The sequence below is a fragment of the Corythoichthys intestinalis genome, chromosome 13 (assembly GCF_030265065.1).
Source record: "Corythoichthys intestinalis isolate RoL2023-P3 chromosome 13, ASM3026506v1, whole genome shotgun sequence".
In the NCBI taxonomy this organism is placed as follows: Eukaryota; Metazoa; Chordata; class Actinopteri; order Syngnathiformes; family Syngnathidae; genus Corythoichthys; species Corythoichthys intestinalis.
This window is the reverse complement of record NC_080407.1, coordinates 4,804,225-4,821,566: the sequence shown is the minus strand read 5'-3', so window position 1 is coordinate 4,821,566 and position 17,342 is coordinate 4,804,225. Positions and strand designations below refer to the sequence as shown.

Below are 17,342 nucleotides of genomic sequence, written 5' to 3'. Positions count from 1 at the left end.
TGTGTGCCAAGTTATTTTTATATTCATTTCGGATTAACATCATCACCATTTTATGTGGTCCTTAGTCAAATTGGAGAAATTTTAATGAGCCATTTTGCTGAAACATCCTGACTTGCACAAGTCACTTGATCAGGAGACACAGCTAGAGGAAGGTGACTCAACAATTGCGTGAATGGGTGTGATAGTGGACACTGTGAGCACTTATGAGAAAGGTGCCATAAAAGCCATTCACCATAAATACGCAGACAAACATGGTACACTTAAATAGTTTTATTGGTCCAGCAGATGCAAAATCAAGTACAACATACTGTCCTTTCCTGCATAGTAACCCCTCTGTGTGTCAAAACACTACATAAAAATAAATAAACATTACAAAAAAAGAAACACTTCAAGTATAGCGTACTAACATACCAACAAATATGTGTCAAGTTGCTTTTCTATGGACAAACTGCTCACTTGACAAAATTTATTTTATTTCACACTTCCCAAGGTTTACAGTCTCACTGTACATAGTCATATTTACAGACATGTTGAGAGCAGAAAAATAGGTGCTTACATTTGTGCGCAGCGGACAACGACAGCAAATTATAGACAGGGACCCTGTTTAATTCAGCGTGTTTCGTAAAAAGTGACGTACAGTATTCCAATGATATGTGATAATAGCTAAAAGGTGAAATCTACAGGCACTCTACGGCAAGAACTCCTTCCTCCGTTACAGTGAAGCATTTTGTATTGAAGCACATTGACACAAAAAAATATAATGCATCCCGAAAGTGCATAAGAAGTCAGTTCAACAATTTGGCGCCGCCTTGACACATAGGTGAAAAAACACCCACAAATCCAGTGTAAAATCAATCAAATCCGATGAAGTTTTCTTGCAAAATCCCAAGTCCCACTTGTAAGAAGGCATGAAATTTAAGATGATTTTTGCTTTGTCTTGACATCTTTGGATGGATAAAATACGGAAATGAAAACCCCACTCATTTTTGGAAGAATTAGGGCACGCTAATTTGAGAGGGGGGAAACAAAGGTTGTCCTTTTGGTTTGTAGAAGAACTTTCATTGTGTCGAGTCATTCCGTGAAGGAGGCGGGATAAGCTGTTTTCAGCAGTGTCTCCTCAGGTTCTGCCAACACACACAAATGCACCGCCGACGTTACCGCCCAAGTCAATGAAACAAACCTACCACTTGTGCGCGATACTAATACGTGGAATCAGACTTCATAATGATATTGGCGGGTACACTGCGCCTCGCCTTCATGTAGGGGGCCAGCCCACATCAAGAGGAGTTATTCTCCAACACGCACGCAGCGATCTAACTCCGGATTTAGGTTGAAAAGGTTCAAAAGCTGTACCGCATACAAACAGGAAGGATTGTCTCAGGAGCGATTTGTTCGAGGATTCAAGGTAATTATTATATTTTTCGTACCATGCATACATTTTGAAACGTCAATGAATAAATCAATTAGCCAAATTAGCCACTACAGCATTGGCGTCATAGTTCGCAATATTTACGTAAAATAACTGCTAACTGCCCGTTTTTTTGCTTTTTAACCAAGAATCGAGACTGTTTTACATCCATATCTATAAAGAATACAGGGATTTAAGCATTTATTCACAAGAATTTCTACGTACAAAGCTCTTTGTGGTGACAAGGCGGCGCCACAGTGACTTAAAGACCATCAGCACATTCGACATATTAACGTAAAAAAAATGCAAACTGCCCGGTTTATTTTGCTTTTAACCAAAAATCGAGACTGAGAAAAATCGAGTCCATATCTATAAGGATTTCAGGGATTTGAAGCATTTATTCCCAAGAATTTCAACGTAAAAATAAGCATTTAGTCAACCACTAATTGTGCAAGTTCTCCCATTTGAAAATATTAGAGGGGCCTGTAATTGTCAACATGGGTAAACCTCAACCATGAGAGACAGAATGTGGGAAAAAAAAAAACTGAAAATCACATTGTTTGAATTTTAAAGAATTTATTTGCAAATCATGGTGGAAAATAAGTATTTGGTCAATACCAAAAGTTCGTCTCAGTACTTTGTTATGTACCCTTTGTTGGCAATAACGGAGGCCAAACGTTTTCTGTAACTCTTCACAAGCTTTTCACACACTGTTGCTGGTAATTTGACCCATTGCTCCATGCAGATCTCCTCTAGAGCAGTGATGTTTTGGGGCTGTTGTTGGGCAACAAGGACTTTCAACTCCCTCCACAGATATTCTATGGGGTTGAGATCTGGAGACTGGCTAGGCCACTCCAGGACCTTGAAATGCTTCTTACGAAGCCACTCCTTTGTTGTCCTGACTGTGTGTTTGGGATCATTGTCATGCTCAAAGACCCAGCCACGTCTCATCTTTAATGCCCTTGCTGATGGAAGGAGATTTTCACTTAAAATCTCTCGATACGTGGCCCCATTCATTCTTTCCTTTACACAGATTGGTCGTCCTGGTCCCTTTGCAGAAAACCAGCCCCAAAGCAGGATGTTTCCACCCCCATGCTTCACAGTGGGTATGGTGTTCTTCGGATGCAATTCAGTATTCTTTCTCCTCCAAGAACGAGAACCTGTGTTTCTACCAAAAAGTTCTATTTTGGTTCCATCTGACCATAACACATTCTCCCAGTCCTCTTCTGGATCATCCAAATGCTCTCTAGCGAACCGCCAACGGGCCTGGACGTGTACTTTCTTCAGCAGGGGACACGTTTGGCAGTGTAGGATTTGAGTCCCTGGCGGCGCGTTGTGTTACTGATAGTAGCCTTTGTTACCGTGGTCCCAGCTTTCTGTAGGTCATTCACTAGGTCCCCCCGTGTGGTTCTGGGATTTTTGCTCACCATTCTTGTTATCATTTTGACGCCACGGGGTGAGATCTTGCAAGGAGCCTCAGATCGGAGGGAGATTATCAGTTGTCTTTTATGTCTTCGATTTTCGAATAATTTCTCCCACAGTTGATTTCTTTACACCAAGCATTTTACCTATTGCAGATTCAGTCTTCCCAGCCTCGTGCAGGTCTACAATTTTGTCTCTGGTGTCCTTCGACAGCTCTTTGGTCTTGGCCATAGTGGGGTTTGGAGTGTGACTGACTGAGCTTGTGGGCAGGTGTCTTTTATACCGATAATGAGTTAAAACAGGTGCCATTAATTCAGGTAACGAGTGGACCCTCATTAGACCTCTTTGACAGTCAGACATCTTGCTTGTTTGTAGGTCACCAAATACTTATTTTCCACTGTAATTTGGAAATAGATTCTTTAAAAATCAAGCAATGTGATTTTCTGTTTTTTTCCCTACATTCTGTCTCTCATGGTTGAGGTTTACCCATGTAGACAATTACAGGCCTCTCTAATCTTTTCAAGTAGGAGAACTTGCACAATTGGTGGTTGACTAAATACCTATTTGCCCCACTGTATTTACATAAAATAAATGCTAACAGCCAGTTTTTTTTTTTGTTTGTTTGTTTTTTTGCATTTAAGAATCGAGACTGTTTTACATCCATATCAAGAATTCAGGGATTTAAGCATTTATTCGCAAAACTTTTCAATGCAAAAAGCTCTTTGTTGTACAAAGGGGGCCGCCACATTGGCTAACAGACTAGCATCCCATTCGACATATTAACATGAAATAAATTCTAAATGCCCGGGTTTTTTTTGCTTTTAACCAAGAATCAAGACTGTTTTACGTCCATATCTATCACGAATTTACGGATTTAAGCACTTATTTACAAGAATTTCTACATAAAAAGCTCTTTGTTGTAACAAGGCGGCGCCGCAATGACTTAAAGACCATCAGCACATTCGACATATTAACGTAAAAAAAATGCTAACTGCCCGGTTTATTTTGCTTTTAACCAAAAATAGAGACTGTTTTATGTCCATATCTATAAGGATTTCACGGATTTGAAGCATTTATTCACAAGAATTTCAACGTAAAAACCTCTTTGTGGTAACAAGGCGGTGCCACAATGACTTGGAGTAGCAGCACATTCGACAATTTTACGTAAAATAAATGCTAACTGCTCGTTTTTTTGCTTTTAACCAAGAATCGAGACTGTTTTACATCCATATCTATGAAGAATTCAGGCATTTGAGCATTTATTCACAAGAATTTTCAACATAAAAAGTTCTTTTTGTTTCCACTCGGTCAGCTTTGAAGGACATAGGCCCCCCGTTAATGCGCCCTGTGTGCCGTCAATATCATTATGAAGTCTATGGTGGAAAGTAATGCTTCTTGTATTTATAGACAGTGTCAGTCAAAACTGCTTTGAAAGTGAGACGACAACCTCCTTTTGAATATTCACACGCCGTAGCGGCAGAGTGATGGTAATCGAGCACAGAAACGTGATCTTGAATACTTACAGGCAAACTTTGCCCAGCCAGTGCTGCAAGGTGCAGAGCCGGAGAAGGCGGCACAGGGAAAAGAGGCAAGTGAGAAAACATGCAACCTAAAATGTGGACGGACAAAATGTTGGCGCCCACCTGGCCGGCTAGCATCACGTGCGAGGGTCCGCAGAGCGCCAACGAAGCCACCGAACGGGGCAGTTCCTGAACGGGGGCCTCGTCCAGGTCGTCGATGCGAGGTTTCTTGATGTTCGTTTCGGGGGTGGTTAGCGGGGTCACGCTGTTCCTTCGGATCAAGCTGCCAGGACCTTTTTTAACCTCCTGGATCAGAATGGCATATATTTTGAACGGTGAATTTGGATCATTAAGTGACAGAGGCGTTACCCACGGACACGCTCTGCCCACCCAAAGAAAACTGGATGTAGTACTAACGGCAGTCTGGGCACGACTTATGCCACTTATGCATAATTACATAATAATAACATAATAATAACTTATGCACTTATGCCACCACTTATCCCATTCATATAGTACTAATGTGTTCTAAGTTTTAACCTTTGCGCTGTTACCTCCTCTTTCACCTTAAAAAAAAAATAAATGTTGGTTTTGTTTCTAGGGGGCGCTACACACATTTACGCATTTTTATTTATTTTTTACATTATATCAAAGTTTTCACCAGTGTTCACCCGGCTGTTGAGTTTGGTGTGTTTTGAAGCATTCTGAGGGGGTCAAAGTAAGGCTCAAAGCGTCGGCAGGACAAAGAATGACTGCTAGGGGGCGCTACATAGTGTATTTGGAATTTGTCTTGACACGGTATCACCCGTCTTTTGACCTGCATGCTGATTTTGGTGCATTCTGAAGCATTCTAAGGGGGGTCAAATTGAGCTCAAAGGGGCTGCGGAACAAAGAATAACTATAATAATAATAATAATAATAAAACCGAGGAACCACAATAGGTTACCTAAAAAAAACATTGTCACCTGCATGTCCATACTGTTCAGTTATGGATGTGTTCTAAGTCAAATAAAATCAAATCAACTTTTATTTGTTTAGACTAGGGTTGTCCCGATCCGATATTTGGATCGGATCGACCGGCAATATGCGCAAAAAAATGTGCATCCGTATCGGATCGGCCGACTTTTTTTTTTTTTTTTTGGGGGGGGGGGGGGGGTCCAGTCCAGGTTTTCCAGCGCACTGCTTTACATAATCCATTCCAGTTTTTGCTTTGGTTCCCCCAAAATCAGGTCCGCATTTTACGACACACCTTCAGCACACTAGCATTACCGTCTCCCCATTTCCGTGCATCTCCTACATTATGAGTGCAATGTACATTTAAAGTTAATCGGTAAAAATGTCAGCTGTCACCTGAGCATCTTGAAATGCTCGTCTTTGTCACACACAAAAAAATCTCCCCATCATGCTGGGACTGCATCAAGGGCTGAGAGAAGTGTGTAGAATGGATGGAGATGGAGCAACAAAGTGTGGAGAAGATTGGGGAGTAGAAGCCATTTTTGGTTTAAAATAGTATTATTTGCACTGGGTTTTTTTAAAGCCTGGGTACAATTGTTCAAGAGCAGAGAATTGATGCTGAGTAAATAGTTTATTTTCCACTGAGGTTGTGTGTTTTGCTTTTTTAAGACAGTTTACAATAATATTTGTACGTTTTACTGACTATGCCATTTCTGTTTGTTATTTATAATGTTTTGTGTTTACCACTGAATAAACAGGTTAGTTTCTTGCTACCAACTATTGTGTGTTATTCAAACTCACCTAATTTAGCTGGCTAGTTGTTATCAAGAGTACTAAAACCCTTTTCAACATGAGTCTGACAACTTAAGTAAGGAGGCTAAATAACTTTAAACTTTAATACATGCTCAGATAGGCCGGTATCGGATCGGAAGTGCAAAAACATGGATCGGGACATCCCTAGTTTCGACCAAATCACAACAATGGTTATCTCAAGGAGAAAACAAAATATTTTTTAAGGTGCAGTAGCCCTACGCTAGATTTCGACCTAATTGAGCATTGTAGCTTTTTTTTGTTTTGCCCCCCTAGGTAAGACTAATGCCCAGCCACACCTGGTAACACCACTGTTAAGTGATCATGTGTATGAAGCTTTACCTCTGGTCTGTCTCTGTGAGTGTTGACTGCCTCCACATTGAAAGAGATGGACTCCACTTTGCACCCGTAGGCCACAGGGGTGAGCTTCAGCACGGTATGAAGCGGACACTTCAAGTAGGGCATTTCATCTGTGAAACGATACAGGAGTTATTTTTCCTCTAATCCACTGTCTTGTTTTTCCTTTTCTATCTGCACCTGCACTTTTATCCAGGAAGTAAGCCAGAAGGCAACGCATGACGGCTTGGTGGCAGATAACCAGCACATTCTCTTGCCTCTCCAACTCCATGATGACCGGCTCCACCCTCTGAACCAGATCCTGGTAGGACTGAAATTACGGCAATATTCATTGGACGTAGTCTCCGGAAGTTCAAATATGGAGACGTACCTCTCCGGCAGGGTAGCGGTAGTAGTATTTATCCTCATCTCTCAAGGCAAACTCCTCAGGGAATTTCTCTTTAATCTCATCATACGTCATGTCCTCACACAGGCCCTAAAAATGTAAGAATAGAACTTTAAAGTGACATGTGACACGAAAAAGCATGTTTATTTCATAATAGACGCGGTATTTTATCCTCCTGAATGATATGGACCGCTGGGATGTGTGTGGAAGCGATCGCTATATTTATTTAGTTTTTTGAATCCCGCGCCATAAAAATGAGTGACTTCCGGCTTCGGTCTTGCATTGAGGAGGAGGGCGCTGTGACGTGTACGGGAGAAGGCTTCCTCTTCACTATACAGCATACTGTTGTGTATGAGGATGAAGGATTCAGCTGATTTTGCAGATGAATACGTTTATTTTTCGCATCACGCCAGCCAAACGGCTGCAGAAAAATCATTCTGTATGAGGGAGAGGCGTATGCGCCTTTTTGGAGTTTCAAAAGGTTCCCATTCACCGTGGATATTGGCCAAGCCTTACTACTGTGGGACTATTGGACTTATGAGGAAGTGAGTAAACATCTTGTTTTGTACTATGTCAAATATTAATACAGCGATTACAAAGTAAACACTACAAACTTTCTTTAAATAAAGGACTATTTACGTTTGATCATTGATAGGCATGTAAAAAGCTCTCCTCATGCACATTAGCAGCACGTTAGCTGCGCAACAACTGCAGCCGCCCTCCTCCGGGGAACGAACTGTAAATTGCTCTCCGCCGGGCGGTTTGCCGATCCGCGAAGACAATCGACAACCCAGTCGTCATGTCAAATAATCCGGGCTAGTTTTGTGTGATTTTCCGCTTCGAAGACTTTGAAACATCACTCGCTTCAGGTTAGCATGTCGGCTAGCATGTCGGCTAGCTGTCAAGCCTCTTGGTTTGTTTAAATTCTCCGAAGCCGGGGAAAGGAAATGACATATGTCTGATTTAGGTGTCATAAAATATCTTTCGGGAGGTGCGACAGTAAAGGTGAAGTCGACAGTTTTGACCATTATGGAGTAATTTTGCCATGTCGTCCTGAATAAATGCATTTTTATTATTTCATCTTCCATTTAGCACAAGACTGTTATTTGTCATGACCATGCCATTTGTTTAGCAATTGGGGAAAATACTTGGATAAAAAGAATATCATGTAAAAATATTGAAGTACAGAGACAGAAACAATGACATTTTGCAGCTCTCTTTGTCGCGTTTTCCTCGTTGTGAATACCCTAATTTTCGCACTATAAGGCGCAGCCCACCAAATTTGGCACCAAAACGGCATGTGTTCATAGATAAGCCGCACTGGACTATAAGCCGCAGCTGTCCTCACTGTATCATGGGATATTTACACCAAAAGATATTAACCGGTACAACCTTATTTGACAGCGGCATCATACGAACGACTGTAATAAGACCAAATGAACCATCATTAAACTTTGAACCAATTAGTGCAAAGCTTTATTGCTTCAAGAAGCTTCATTTGGCCATCACTGCTCCCTTGGAGGAGACCGTCAACCTCTGCTGCCACCTGCTGTTGACTGTTGTCATCCAACATGCCTCTTAGCATGCATTGCAGCGCTACAGATGTAAATAACAATCAAAAATCATGTTCTGTGCTAAATATTTCTTCAGTTACTGTTCTAATTGTTTCACCAATTGCTAGTTATGGTATTTGCTAACACTTTATTTGACAGTGGTGCCATAAGACTGTCATTACACAATCATAATTATGAGATGTCTCTGTCCTGAGCATTCATGAATGCTAATAACAGATGTCATTAAGTGTTATCCGGCTAATGATCTAACTTTTGAATGGATGCAAAAGATCCAAGATGGACAAAAATTGAGTTGGTGACATAATTTGCCAAATGACACTTAATGACATAAGCATTCAGTAATGTCCATGATAGTCTCATGTCATAATTTTGATGATCTTATGACAGTCTTATGACACCACTGTCAAATAAAGTGTTATCTAAAAAAAAAATCAACAAATAAGCCACATTGGACTATAAGCCACAGGTATCAAAATGAAGGAAAAAAGTAGTGGCTTATAGTCCGAAAATTAGGGTAGTTCCCCCTCGACGAGCTGAGTGGTCCTTCTCAAGCCATTTATTTAGCTATTGGGGAAAATACTTGGATAAAAAAAAATATCCTGTAAAAATATTGGAGTAGAGAGACTGAAACAATGACATTTTGCGGCTCTCTTCGTCGCGTTTTTTTCGTTCTGAATAATTCCCCCTCAATGGGCTGAATAGTAAAACCGATGAGCCCAGTCTCCCGCTGACGTCATCCACCTGTTGGGGACGCTAAAGCCCTATAATGGTAGGCGTGGCTAACCGGCAGATTAAAAGACTAATTTCTCGTCATCTGCGCTTTGCTAAATTGTTGTATATAGTCGAATCGTCTCAAAATATGATTCGAATTCACTTAATAATGCCATTTAAGACTTTTTTCTCCTGTCGCATGCTCTTTAACGCTGAGAGAGAGAAGGGTTTACGTGTGTGCGAACGTGACACATACTGCGTCAATTTCATTGAGGGCCTTCCACTGCTCATACGGGGCCCCCAGGTGCTCGGCCGTTTGGATGCTGCAGCACAACTGGCTGGTCCAGACCTTGAGATCTTTCAGTTGCTGGTCCTTAACGAACCCAGCCAAGGCTGCAGAAAACTACAGAAGAGCGCAAACGACAATCAACGATCGTCTTCTACGAAAGCGACGGCGGATTTTCAAAAGCTACGGACCTGTCGGCCCCTCGGCGAGAGTCCGGCGTCGCCGCCCAGTCGACCCTCCAGGTTGTCCATGCTCTCTCCGTGTCGACACAAGTAGATGGTGCGCGGCTGAACGTGGATGTTCATCAGGTAGTAGACGATCTTGCTCTGGGTGTGATCCTGGATGCGGTTGACCAGGAATCGACGGCCCACGTCAATCACCTTGATGAAGGAAAGCTCCCTGCGGGTGGAAAATGGATGAGACCGGATTAACAAAAACTACAAATTTGAGTTTGTGCCATCAGGGAGAATTCATGCCTGTCGTGCTGATCAGGGTCCAGAGGTTGGTAGCTAGCTTTGTAACATTCAATCCTCCTTTGGAAATCCATCATGGCATCAGTCTTGTTGCAGTCTTTGTAATCCGGACAGGACACTTTGACTTCCTGGAACAATATCAGAACTCTCATTTCACCTATTCGATTCTTCTCGCGCCAATTTCCGACGTGGGACTGATGGGGGAAAATATTATGTGATGCCTTAACATGAGCACATTATGCCTTTGCGATGTATGATTGCTTCTGTGAACTACTTCTATTGTTTTTCACCTTGTTCCCATAGTTAGGAGACGCGCTTGAGAAGAGAATCTCACGAGATAACTTGTTTTGCACCATAGTATTGTTTTACTACACGCCTGGGTCCCATAGTTACACGCCTGGGTCCCATAGAGATAACTTGTTTTGCACCCATAATATTTACCATTTGTTGCAGCACAGCTCATTTGTCCCATGTGAAAAGCCCTTTTTCAAGAGGGCTGAACCAAAAGTAGCTTTATTGTTTGTCATTGGGCAGGGCCGCGCTGCTCCGAGACGGAGGTTGTCCTCTCCGCCTCTGCGGGGCGCGTCCCTACAAAAAACGGACATTTCCGGGCGACCCGGGCAGTCCGCCAGCGGGTCACGTACGGATCGCCTGGCTTTGTTCCTTCGCCGCCTTATCGGAGCGTAGGCTCCCGCTCATTTGTCACGGTAAGCGATTTTCATTGCGAAGGGATATTTTGGTTGTGCTGTAACGGTAGCACGGGGATTCTGGGATTGACAAACTTGGCAATTGGCAAACTTTGTTATGCTTGTTTTTGATACTTGTTTGCTTGCTCTTGTGGGATTCATTCATTCATTCATTTCCCATGCCGCTTTTCCTCACGAGGGTCGCGGAGGTGCTGGAGCCTATCCCAGCTAACTACGGGCAGTAGGCAGGGGACACCCCGAACTGGTTGCCAGCCAATCGCAGTCTTGTGGGATTATAACCAATAAATCTAATTTATTCTGCATTTTCTAATCAATAAACATTGTCTATTTTGCAAATGTGTGCGTGTGTTGCACGAACCTGGAAATTTCGGAAAAAAGAGACTCACCATGATGTTTGACGCAATGACACTTGGATCATCGCAGACGGACTCGATAAAAAAGATCTAGATGGGGAAAAAAGGGGGATTTAAAGTTGCGGTGACGCTAGACCCAATATAGAACCCGGTTAGCCTTGTAAGCACGTACTCTGAAGGCGTTCTCACGGCCAAACTGGAGAATCAGATTGCGTCTGTCCCTCGTCGTGTTTGTCGCGTCGAAGACCTGGGGCAGACGCACGGCCTCGTTTTTTTGTTTGTTCCAAACCATTGACTTGAATTGGCAAACTTACCGCTACTTGGCCTCCTTCGTCCTGCAAGTAGGACTTGACATCCCTCAAGGCTGCTAAGGCACATTGTCTGTAAAAGCAAAAAACATCTTGTCTACAAACTGTACAGCATTGCTACAAGATGTAAAAATTAGGGCTGTCAAACGGTTCAAATTTTTAATCGAGTTAATCACAGCTTAAAAATTAATCGTAATTAATCGCAATTCAAACCATCTCTAAAATATGCCATATTTTTCTGTAAATTATTTTTGGAATGGAAAGATAAGACACAAGACGGACATAAACATTCAACATACTGAACATAAGTACTGTATTTGTTTATTATAACAATAAATCCACAAGATGGCATTAACATTATTAACATTCTTTCTGTTAAAGGGATCCACGAATAGAAAGACTTGTAGTTCTTAAAAGATACATTTGAGTACAAGTTATAGTAAATTTATATTAAAACCCCTCTTAATGTTTTTTTTTTAATACAATTTGTAACATTTTCAATCAATAAACTAATAGCTCGCCATTGTTGACGTCGCCAAGCGGTGACGTCACATCAGGCTCCCTGCTGTTCTTCCACAGTGTCTTTAACTACGTAAGGTAGTGATTGAAATACACCACAAGGTGTCAATGGCGAGTTTTAGAGATCTAGCCAAGGCAAAGTCTGATTAAGTTGTATGTGTATTTTGCATAGCTATTTTGACTGAGAATGCCAGTTCTCTTTGCATGAAGCGCTCCTTTTTTTATGTGAATATTTTTAAGCGATGGGAATATTATTTTTGTTGTGCTTTCACTAAATGATACTGTAGCGACTTAACTGTTCCGCCCAAATGCATGATGGGAAGTTGGGCAACCTTGACTGTCAGTGGTGGCTGCAAATGGTATACAGTGTGTTTTGCATTATGTTCCATTAGGCGTGTTAAGAAAAAGATCCGTCTGCTGCTCCGCCCAAATGCATGATGGGAAGTTGGGCAACCATGACTGTCAGTGGTGGCTGCAAATGGTATACAGTATGTTTTGCATTATGTTCAATTAGGCGTGTTAAGAAAATGATCCGTCTCCTGCTCTGCCCAAATGCATGATGGGAAGTTGATCAACCATGACTGTCAGTGGTGGCTGCAAATGATATACAGTATGTTTTGCATTATGTTCAATTAGGCGTGTTAAGAAAAACGACTCCTGCAATGCCCAAATGCATGATGGGAGGTTGGGCAACCATGAGTGTCAGTAATGGCTGCAAATGGTATACAATATGTTCTGCGGTTCTGCGTTGTGTCCAGTTAAGCGTATTAAGAAAAAGATCCGTCTCTTGCTCCGCCCAAATACATGATGGGAAGTTGGGCAAGTTGTTAGTAGTGGCTGCCAAAGCTTAAGCCAATAAAAGGCACAGTCCAATGAACGCCTGCATCCACTCGCATTTCTCTGCCCTTTCGCTCTCAGGGCAATGCATGAACGGGTCATTCCATGCATGCATTAATTGCGTCAAATATTTTAACGTGATTAATTTTTAAAAAATTCATTACCGCCCGTTAACGCGATAAATTTGACAGCTGTAGTAAAAATACTTACTCCCTGATCTTGACAGCGGACTCGTTGTCAGGCTTGAAGAAATCATAGGAGCTGTAGTTCTTGACCGCCTCTCTGCGGTACTCCCCCACGTTGAAGACTGCATACGGCAAACGCAAACATCACAAGATGCTCCAAGATGCTCACCAGGTGGTCTCGCGTACCTTTGGTGGGCTTTCCAATCCAGTTGAGGTAGCGCGTGAGTTTCCTGGATATGTACGTCTTGCCCCGAGCTGGCAGGCCCACCATCACGATGACGGTTGGGGGGTTGGCCATGTGGGGGACACCACCCACTGGAAGTAAATCAAAATGATGCACTGCAGTTACTAAGGGTGGGAACCTCTTAGTACCTCACGATACGATTTGCGATACAAAGCTCAAGATAACGATGATCTCACGATATGGCGATTATCGATATATTGGTCAGGAAATCATTCTATGATATTTCACAAAACAACTCATAAACAGGAAAAACAAGCTTCTGCTGTGAATTGGAGTGAGTTTATCACTAGTCGACGTCCATTCCATTTGAACTGGGAGGGTGGCAGCCCTCCCACTTCAAACGGATTGAACGTTTATGGTCGTCAGTGGCAGCCAATGCCAGGCAACGAGGTAATTTTGAGGCATTTCAGGTCAAAACCTTTTAAATTTTCAATCACTTCCTGCTTATTGGGGGATTGTATGGGTCACGTCCTGTTGATTTTGGGTTACAGAACAGGAAGGGACCCGGGAATCTCCCAAATGAACAGGCAGTGACTCAAAGGCTAGGTTCATACCGCAGGTCTTAAGACTAGAACTACCAGAGGTGAATCAGTTGATAAATCCCTTTTGTATCCAGAGAAGGGTCATCTAACCCTAATCAGCATATCTTTTGTGTGCATTGATGTCCTCATTCGTCATTCCCATTCACACTCGCAAAACCACAAGGTTGGATTGCTCCAATTACCATCTTGAGTGTTTGCAGGGCAGGGCTGCCTTGGCTTTGTCGGACAGTGGATCGCTCAGGCAGGCAATCAGGCGGACAACCTTTTCACATATTCCAAAAGCTGCAGTTTGCCTACAGTACAAGGGACTGTGTAATTAAAAAAAAACATTTTTTTATGTGGTGACATATGACACTCGGCCCTTTTCCCGGGCCTAGGTGTTGGAGCTGTTGCCGAAGCAATTTTTCCTTCTTCACATTTTACGCCCACATGAGAGTGAGCCAAATTCTTTGCAAGACCCACCCGTCTCGCTTGACTTGGAGTTTGCCCCGACTCTCGGCCGTGTAAGCAATCTTGAAATATTGCTCAAATGGAACGGAGAAATACCAAGCATTGTCAGGCTTATCCTCAACCCATTTTATTTTTTTATGACTGTTGTCAAGCCCTCTCCCCAAAAGCAGTGTTCAAGGCAAGCTAGGCGTTTGCTGCACCACTACAGTAGCGCTCTGTCTCTCTCGCTCTTTGATGACGTTATTGCTGCATGAAATCCGATTTGGAAGACTTGACAGTTCAGACCGCCGCGACATTCTGGAAAAATGTGGCCCAGATCGGATTTAAACCACATACGAAAGTGACCCAGATCGGATTTGAAATGGTCCATTTCTATGCAACTTGCCCTGTTAAGACCGTCAACAGTGGCGGACTTGGCAATTTTGGGGCCAAAGGCGAACATATCCAGGGGCCCTCTTCATGGGTCAGGGGTTAAAAAGGTGAGAAGGGTGTGGAGAAAATATGTTCCGGTACACTAGGGCTGTCCTAAACGACAAATTTTCTCCTGATTAGTCACCCAACTAGTTTTACGATTAGTCGACTAATCTAATAATTTAAATAAAAAAAAAAAAATTTAGCAATGAAATTTTTGTTGATGCGTATTAATTCACAAAACAATTTTGGAACACTTACATTCTTTATTAAAGTACAAATAATCATGTAAATAACAATAATGAATCACAAACAAACAATGAGGTTAAATGCTGATAGCATTTACTAGTGCAAAAGAATGGAAAGTAAACAGATTCAGAACTCTGACTTTGCCTTTCCATCATGATTCAAAACAATTCTTTTAAAAAAATTCCAGCGTTATTATTATAGTATACTACAATATATAATAATCGTATAATAATTATAATAATTACGTAGTCATTGCCAATCATATTTGGCATAAAGAGTGTAATTTGAAAGCTATTCTTAGTGTAGAATCTGTATTCTGTAGTATTTACTCAACATAATATTAATTCTGAAGTATGTGGGATTCATTCCAGAAATCGTTATTTATATGACGAACATGACGTGCTTTTATTTTGAAATGTTCACCGGACGTACGTTCACTAAACCGCTAACTGAAAGATTTACACTCCGTAAAAAAACATTCTTCGTCATTGCTTGTGGTGTCACTAATAGATTTCATTTTTTTTCGTTAGCAAATGCTGTTAACCAGTTTATTTTATGTTTGGTGTAAAGAAGAAGAAAGTTAAAAGAGGCATTAGCGGCCTGTTCTCAACTTCTCCCTCACTGCACTTTGGCTCTCATGGAGAGCACGTTTGCTCATGTGTTGGAAATAAACGACAGCCGACATGCAAAGTAGCAAGTGAGCTGTAAAAATAGCGAGCTTAGAGGCGTGAAAAACGCGGGAGAGCTAAGTGAAGCTAACGAACAGCTAGGCGGAGCTAAATGAGGCTAAGCGACTGATATTCAGTCCGTCGTCGTGGAACAGTCCATTGTAGTGCGTGTGTGTGTGTGGGGGGGGATAATATAAATGCAGCATTCAAATGGCTTTTATTTTTGTTTTGATATTTGTCTGGTATGATGACATAATTATACATGACGAATAGTTGGGGGTGCTGCTGGCTCTGGTGGCCCAAGCCCTTGCTCGTTGGGGCAAGGGCAGCTGGTTGGGGGCCCCCTACTGGTTGGGGGCCTAAGGCGATCGCCTACTTCGCCTGAATAGTAGATCCGCCCATGACCGTCAAATTAATTCCTCACTCGAGTCGGAAAAACAGGAAAAATCGGATTCGTGCATTAAGACCTGCAGTATGAACCTAGCCAAAGTAACCTGTAATGCCCCAAAAATTGGAAATAGTGACTGTGAATGCTCTGGTTTCGAATGAATGAACGTTGATTCGCCCCTCACAGTCTAAATGGATTGGGCGTCGAGCACCGTCAATGGAAGCCTTAGCGTTAACTGAGACACTATTATGGTGGAGGATTTTGATAGCAGCTTGTTGGTTCCTTTTTTTTGTTTTTTTGTAAACGATATCTCGATTCTTGGCAGGAGCGTATCGATAACCTTTTGGGATGCAAAGTATCACGATACATCACCATTTTGATATTTTGTCACACCCCTAGCAGTTACTCAGCATTTTTGTGTCTGTCAGGTAAAGCCAACTTAATCGCTGTCGTCACTGTGCCGCGCTAAACATCAGCGGTGCCAGCTCACTAATCTTGTTTCCATAATAGTAGAACCACATGAACGGAAAAAGGAGATTAAGCCTGGTAATTGACTATCAGACAGTGCCAGCGGCTCTGTCTCACCTTATGGAGGACGCCACCCATACTTGTGTAGCCATGCATACAAAAACAAATATTAATACACATTTGCCAAAGTTGCAAATTATAATGAAGTTAGCCAGAAATTAAACATTTGCAATATAAGCACCTCATCACCATCGCGCCATGCAAACCGACCAATAAAAAGCCGAGGTCTTTTGCAGCATCCCACGTCGGGTTGCGGCGCAATGCGGTTACCATGGCGACCCGTGCCTAGTCACGCTCCGGTCGAGGCGTGCCGTGCATTCCGGTGGAGGACAAGTGCACAAGGCAAGCGCGCTTACAAACCCAAATTAGATTTTAGTATAGAGAAACGTGACACGTGTCGATAAAGACAGTCAAATAAAAACATAGGCTTTCAAGTAGTTGGGGGTGACGCAGCCCCATAAGAATGCTAGAGGTCAAATACACATACACTATTACTCATGATAAAATCTATGTATTTTACCTCTACTGGGTGCCGGTTTATCATCCTTGGTAGGAACCCAGATCTTTTGGATCTTGTTCTGGGTCAGCTCTCTGGGCATTCCTTGAGGACTTGTCAAAGCAGCACACGATACGTGGAAGCACGGCAAAAAACAAGAGACGATATGCCTAAGGGAAAAATGAGCAAAAAAACGATCCGGTAGGAACGATCAAGGCCAGTTGAGGGACTAATAAGGAGCGCTGAGTAGAGCTAATCTGCCGGTGTGCGCCGTACATCCGCTTTTTAAACGGAGGGGCAACGTGACCCAGATGACGACATAGACAGTTTAGCGTCAGCAAAGGGCGTACAGTGGGGCCCTCTTGTGGTCATGTTTTACATAAACAGTACAAACGGTACACGATGCTCAGCGCGCTTGCGCATACATCCACACGCATGCGCACATCGGTTAGAAGCGGCGAGTACTCAATATTTTTGTTTTTATTTAGTTATTTAGAACCTTTTCACTGCCTCAAAGATACTTTTTGCAAGTATTACCCTTTCATACTTTTAACCAT

At 42.4% G+C, this 17,342-nt stretch overlaps 1 protein-coding gene across 3 annotated transcripts; it reads right to left on the bottom strand.

Moving 5' to 3' along the window:
- Nucleotides 1-255: 255 nt before the first annotated feature.
- On the bottom strand, nt 256-17,070 carry pfkfb3 (6-phosphofructo-2-kinase/fructose-2,6-biphosphatase 3). 3 transcript variants are annotated; one of them, XM_057855912.1, is made up of 15 exons: nt 16,810-17,069; nt 12,996-13,124; nt 12,835-12,931; nt 11,275-11,341; nt 11,133-11,207; nt 10,994-11,050; nt 9,904-10,028; nt 9,619-9,826; nt 9,398-9,544; nt 6,842-6,946; nt 6,652-6,781; nt 6,457-6,584; nt 4,474-4,656; nt 4,354-4,376; nt 256-1,124 (listed from the first exon to the last, which is right to left on the bottom strand). In XM_057855912.1, the coding sequence occupies exons 1-15, from the start codon at nt 16,886-16,888 to the stop codon at nt 1,118-1,120; spliced, it is 1,560 nt and encodes a 519-aa protein (XP_057711895.1). In that variant the 5' UTR covers nt 16,889-17,069; the 3' UTR covers nt 256-1,117. The 3 variants fall into 3 exon arrangements, with proteins under 3 accessions (XP_057711895.1, XP_057711897.1, XP_057711896.1); XM_057855914.1 differs by lacking the exon at nt 9,398-9,544 and having other exon boundaries at nt 16,810-17,070; XM_057855913.1 differs by lacking the exon at nt 4,354-4,376.
- Nucleotides 17,071-17,342: the final 272 nt, after the last annotated feature.

What these genes read in the sequence shown, in the direction of transcription:
- pfkfb3 (XM_057855912.1), bottom strand. Translation starts at nt 16,888, where the DNA reads ATGCCCAGAGAGCTGACCCAGAACAAGATCCAAAAGATCTGGGTTCCT. An exon ending in TCCGCTGTCAAGATCAGGGA is followed by an intron (nt 11,342 to 12,834) that starts GTAAGTATTTTT and finishes TTGCTTTTACAG; the next exon opens with ACAATGTGCCTTAGCAGCCT. An exon ending in GCCGTGAGAACGCCTTCAGA is followed by an intron (nt 11,051 to 11,132) that starts GTACGTGCTTAC and finishes TTCCCCATCTAG; the next exon opens with ATCTTTTTTATCGAGTCCGT.